This window comes from Babylonia areolata, chromosome 27 (assembly GCF_041734735.1).
Source record: "Babylonia areolata isolate BAREFJ2019XMU chromosome 27, ASM4173473v1, whole genome shotgun sequence".
Taxonomy (NCBI): domain Eukaryota; kingdom Metazoa; phylum Mollusca; class Gastropoda; order Neogastropoda; family Buccinidae; genus Babylonia; species Babylonia areolata.
The window spans coordinates 12,002,616-12,009,416 of NC_134902.1; the positions used below are offsets into that span (position 1 = coordinate 12,002,616).

General features: G+C 41.3%; 1 protein-coding gene across 1 annotated transcript in view; it reads right to left on the bottom strand.

Moving 5' to 3' along the window:
* Positions 1–5,354, bottom strand: part of LOC143301592 (uncharacterized) — a 13,344-nt gene extending 7,990 nt beyond the window's left edge. The window contains exons 1-3 of the mRNA XM_076615985.1: positions 5,321–5,354; positions 2,130–2,188; positions 1,298–1,642 (exon numbers count right to left, since the gene is read on the bottom strand). Coding sequence (XP_076472100.1) covers positions 1,298–1,642; positions 2,130–2,188; positions 5,321–5,354 — 438 coding nt within the window. The remainder of the gene's footprint in view (positions 1–1,297; positions 1,643–2,129; positions 2,189–5,320) is intronic.
* Between the last annotated feature and the right edge of the window lie 1,447 nt (positions 5,355–6,801).

Below are 6,801 nucleotides of genomic sequence, written 5' to 3' on the forward strand. Positions count from 1 at the left end.
ATACGACTGTGAAAGAAATGGATCAAGCATTGACACTATCGGATACAACCAGGATACAAATGTAGATTACTGTCACAGAAATGGGATCAACAATCATCACACCATTGAGTATAACCAAGATTCAAATGGATCAAGCCCTGCCCTCAGTGGATACAACTATTGTGCAAATGGATGTAACCAGAATACTGTTGGAACCAGCCATGACTTTGCCATACACAACCACGACACAAATGTTTATTTTCATGACATCAGTGAATACAACTATTATACAAATGTATGTAACCAGAATATTGGTGGAACCAGCCATGACATAACTGGATACAACCAGACTACAAACGGATACTCTCATGACCTCAACTATTATACAAACAGATCCAACCATGGTGGCATCACTGGATACCAGCACAGTACAAGTGGATCAAGCCATGACATCACAGGATTATCCCATGACACAAATGGCTCCAGTTGTGATGTAAGTCCATACAATTACGGTATAATCACTGATTATGTGTGTAATCTTACTGGATTTACATCTTCGAGCACTAGACCTATCCCACAAATTACCTGGTCCATCCTTAATACAAGTGTAATCATTAATAATGCATCTGGGAATGGGTATAATACTGTAATCTTTTAATTCTCTTGCATGGTGTTTGGGGAGACATTTCAGAATATATAAAGTGAAAATCAACAAGTCGTTTTTAAATGCCATCTCATTTTATTCATTTTCTTATTATTTCTACTTTCCCACTTTCCCTTTTCATACGTATTAATCCACCAATCGATGGATACATCCAATCAAATCTATCTATCTATCTATCTATCTATCTATCTATCTATCTATCTGTCTGTCTGTCTGTGTTTATCCGATACTGTCTTCTCTCCCCATCTCTCTCAGTTTGAACGCGTTTTTCATCTGTGAATCAATGATATACTTTCTACTGGAATCAAAGCTAAGTCTCTAGCCTATGCACAATCAACATTGTATGCAATGTTTTAAGGGGCAGGCTTTTAGCAGTAGTGTTTCTTCAATGTGGAAAATTAAAAGAAGCTAATGTTTCCTCAAAATGAATATTTGCCACATCACTCCACACTAACTGACTAGAACTTCGTGTTGTTGCAGCTTGCTCCAGATTCCCAGCGATACATAAACAGCTACCTCCAACAGTTCAGCAGCACAGAATCCACTGCACCCAGTCCATCGTTAGACTTTAATGGAACAGCAGACAGCCATAGTGAACCTCAGAGTGTCAGTCATGGATCCAACGAAAAACGTGAAAGGACTGCAGAGAACTACGTAGCAGCTGAAGGAAGCAATGACATCAGAATGAACAGCTTTGGTACAGCTCTGTACAGCAATGACATCAGAATGAACAGCTTTGGTACAGCTCTGTACAGCAATGACACCAGAATGAACAGCTTTGGTACAGCTCTGTACAGCAATGACACCAGAATGAACAGCTTTGGTACAGCTCTGTACAGCGATGACACCAGAATGAACAGCTTTGGTACAGCTCTGTACAGCAATGACACCAGAATAAACAGCTTTGGTACAGCTCTGTACAGCAATGACACCAGAATGAACAGCTTTGGTACAGCTCTGTACAGCAATGACACCAGAATGAACAGCTTTGGTACAGCTCTGTACAGCAATGACAAAACCAGAGATCACAATATTACGATCAGAAATAACCATCAAACGAATGGAAGCTATCATAGCACAACTGACAACAAGTTTGTCGAATTTCGGTTCAGTTGTGAATCAACTGAGTGCATGTATAGTACAAATGAGAACAACATCGATCCAATCTGGCTGAGTAATGACAAGCCACAGAATAATGTTCTTACAACCAGCGGTGACTACAACTTAATAAGTAACAACTCTAATGTGTATGATTTTAACATGGAAGTAGCTGAGTTCATCAATGATTTACTTGGGGGAAACGATAGCAGCACACTATATGATGAAGGCACAACTGAGAAGAACAGCTTTCAAACTGAAGAACACGGCAGTAGCAACTGGAAACAGTGCTAACCCAAACACACATCATCCTGATCTGATGACCAACAATCCAAACACTACCCAGGATCACGGTGCAACTGAAGACAGTGCTGGCAAAATCACAGACCACCCTGATATCAAGGTTGACACTCGTCACATTTCCCAGGATGTTGATGTGACTGGAAACTGTGTTGACAGAAATGTGGGCCATACTAACCAGTTTGATATCATGGTTGACAGTCAAGACACTTCACACGCTGCTGAATGCAGTCAAGACGGATCTACACAGAGCTGTCTCTCTGGATACAACAACGAAACTGTCCAACATAACCGCCATATATCTGACAGATCTGAATCCAACCAGTACAAAACTTTGATTCGTTCTGAGCAATACTCCTGCACCATGTCTGGAAAGACTTTCAAAATGAAAGCCGATTTCAAACAGCATATGTTGAGTTATTCAGAACAAAAAACACACGTCTGTATGAATTGTGGAAAAGAATTCAAACAGAAGACTTATTTGGACAACCATATGCGAATCCATACAGGACAAAAACCACATGTCTGTATTTACTGTGGGAAAGCATTCGCATGGAAGAGTTCTTTAGACAGACACAATTTAATACACACAGGACAAAAACCACATGTCTGTTCAAACTGTGGTAAAGCGTTCAGAGAGAAAATTGCTTTGGATCGACACATTTTAACACACACAGGACAAAAACCACACGTCTGTACGAACTGTGGAAAAGCATTTGCACAGAAGACTAATTTGAACACCCATATGTTAATCCATTCAGGACAAAAATCACACGTGTGTACGAACTGTGGAAAAGCATTCAGACAGAAGACTAATTTAGACAGGCATATGGCAATCCATACAGGACATAAACCACACGTCTGCTCGAACTGTGGGAATGCTTTCAGACGTAAGTGTTCTCTATGCAAACACATTTTAATTCATACAGGACAAAACCACATGGCTGTTCAAACTGTGGGAAAGCGTTCAGATTGAGGATTGGTTTGGACAGACATTTTAACACAAAAGGACAAAAACCACATGTCTGTACGAACTGTAGGAAAGCATTCAGACGGACGACTGATTTGGACAGCTATATGGCAATCTATACGGGACATAAACCACACATCTGCAAGAATTGTGGAAAAGCATTTAGACGGATGATTAATCTGGACAGCCACGTGGCGATATACAGGACAAAAGCCACATGTTTGCTGAAACTGTGGGAATCATTCAAAGAGAAGATTGGTTTAGACAGACACATTTTAACAGTCAGGACAAAAATCACATGTTTGTACGAACTGTGGGAAATATCTGGACAGAAGAGATATTTAAAGGGAAGAGTACGCACTCTGGAAAAGCAATCATTCGGAAGTATAATCTAATCGGAAGTATAATCTAAAATCCCATGCATTAATCAACACGGAAAAAAGACCCACTGATGCACATTTGTTTGAAATCACATTTAAAACAGTTCGGTCTGAGGCCACCATTTGCTTGTTCACACATTGATATGCATTTTACACCTTAAACCTTTCAAGTTCTCGAACTCAGTTTGTTTGGGTTTTTGTTTTGTTTTTTACTTCATGAACGCTATTGATCTTAAACACGTTTTTCTTTCTTTTAAACACAGCCCTTGTATGATATGCAACCGTGTTCGATACATCATCTTTATAGCTGAGTGGAGTTGAAGTAGATATCCTATCATTTATTTGAAGAAAAATCGGTTTCAGTGGAGAATTTCCATTCAATACTTAAACACACACACACACACACACACACACACACACACACACACACACACACAGCGAGAAACCATGAGTCCCCATCTGTGCCGTGCCATGTGGACACGGGAAAATACTCTTGTTGCCTGAGGATCTTTTTCAGTGCGCCAAGTGCATGCTGCACACGAGACCTCGGTTATTCGTCTCATCCGAATGACTCGCCGCTCAGTTTGATTTTATAGTCAGACTTGTGAGAAATGTCGAGACAGGGATTCGACCCCAGATCCTCACGGACACTGTATTGACAGATAAGCGTCTTAACCATTTTGCCACCTTGGAGGAAGCGAGATCACAGTTACGATACTGATACAACTTGCCCAAAAGCAGTGATACAAAAAATGATTCACACGCGAACACACACACACACACACACACACACACACACACACACACACACACACACACAGCGAGAGACCATGAGTCCCCATCTGTGCCATGTGGACACGGTTTTCCCCCTCACCATCAATATCTCCTTCGCGAACTGTTTCGAAATATTAAGAGGTATATCCAAGCTACAAATGACAACACGTCAGAAGGGTTACACTGATTCGGAATATCAAGCAGTGGTTACAAATTACAAATAAACATCAAAAAGGTAGCAGAATATCCATATTACAGATAATAACCTATAAAAGGGTAACCAAATCTTAATGTGGCATTAATTTTTCTGAAGCAAAAACTATACAATTTGAAGAACTTTTCGTGCATGGTGTGACCTCTCACATTGAATATTGATGACCTTTCCCATTGTAAATTTATTACATCTTCGAGAGATTATCAACTTTCTTGTATATGGTTTTTCATCTCTATGTGAATGTTTGTTTTCAAGGAGTCAAAATATTTTGTTTCTTTGTTGATGTTAAAACTCCTCATGTTTGCACGGCATTCATTTTCGTACTAAGTTTTTATCATTAAATACGGATTTTGTATTCAGTGTGTGTGTGTGTGTGTGTGTGTGTGTGTGTGTGTGTGTGTGTGTGTGTGTGTACATACTTATAGACAGACAGACAGACAAACACACAGACAGACTGACTGACTGATTGGACAGACAAAGAGGCAAAACTGCAAACAGATAGATAATCAGAAAGACAGACAGGCAGAGAGAGATACATAGCTAGACAGAGGGACATACCCACATATGTATGTACACACACACACACACACACACACACACACACACACACACACACACACACACACACACACACACACCACAACCGACAGACCTGGAGGAATGTGGTGAAGAGTTCTGTGTGGCGCCCCGATGACTCTTCACAGTGAAGGGAGAAGAAGAGAAGACGAAACAAGATGAAGAAAAGAGGGCGGGGGAGGAAGGTGGGGGTGAGCGGGAGGAAGGAGAGAGTGGGGGGAGGGGTGTTGCAGGGAGGGAGGGAGGGAGAGGTAAGGGTGAGAAATAGAAAAGAAAGGTGGTGATGAAGAAAGGGTGGATGAAGGTGAGGTCCACCACCACCACCACCACCACCACCACACACCCCGTACTGTTACTGCACCCACCTTCCTCGTCCCGACTGACCACGGCAGAAGACATGGCCTTCAGCACGGCGATCAGTGCACCTGTCAGAGTGCTGGACCCGGCCACAGCGGAGAGACAAGAGACTCCATACCACTGTCATTCTTACTGTTATTATTACTATTGTTGTTACCATCATTATCATTATTATTGTTGTTGTTGTTATCATTATTCTTATCATCATTTGTTATCATTATTATTATTGTTGTTACTACTGTTACTACAGACACATACAAATAAACACATAACCGCCGCCACAACCATTAGCCCCTCCACACACACACACACACACACACACACACACACACACACACACACACACGCACGCGCGCACGCACGCACGCAACACACACACACACACAGACACAGACACAGACACACACACACACACACACACACACGCACGCAACACACACACACACACAGACACAGACACACACACACACACACACACACACACACACACACACACACACACACACACACACACACACACACACACAAGCCATAACACAACACAAAACATACTGAAACTAACCCACACGTTTACAACAACAACAAAAAAAAGAGAAAAAAACACATACAAGCAGACAATGATTAGCGTACAGACAAGGCAAATCAGTTACTTATTAACATACAGACGTGACAAGACAAATAGTTTACTGCCCATGTCAAAGGGAACAGTGCGACAGAGATGAAAAAAAAAAAAATAGGGAACCACTAACAACAATTGATATTGTTGATATATATATATATATATGTATATATATAGATAGATAGATAGAAACAGCGCCTATCTTCGGCTATGTTACTGACACTTATATAGCGCCTATTGGCGGTTTTGTTACTGATACTTACGATGACAGAGGAAGGTGGCCGGTTGTTAAGACGTTTATCTGCCAACACAGTGCTGTGAGGGTCTGGGTTCCATTCCGCCTCTCGCCCTTTCTCCCAAGTTTGACAGGAAAATCAAATTTTGGCGTCTGATCGTTTGGATGAGACGACTAATTGCGGTCCCTTGTGTTAAGCACGCATTTGACGCGCTGATAAAAGAACCCATGGCAACGCAAGTGTTGTCGTCTGGCAAAATTTTGGAGAAGAAATCCACTCTGAAAGGAATACAAAATTATAATCATGCATGCACTCAAGTCCAGACTACCGCCTTGGGTTATGCTGCTGGTCAAGCATCTGCCTAACAGATGTGATCTAGTGCAAGTGGATTAATTTGTCTGACTGCAGTGACGCCTCCTTCATAAGCTGAAACGGAAACTACTTATGCTGGTATAGCGCCTATCTTCGGTTATATCAGTGAAACTAATATAGCGTCTATTTTTCACTTATGTTACTAATGCTGATGTAGTACCGTACCCCCCACCACCCCACTCAAACCATGTCTATGTTTTAGAACTAAGCCAGCTCAAAATAAATCAATTTGGTTAACAGAGCTACAAAAGAAAAAAATGTA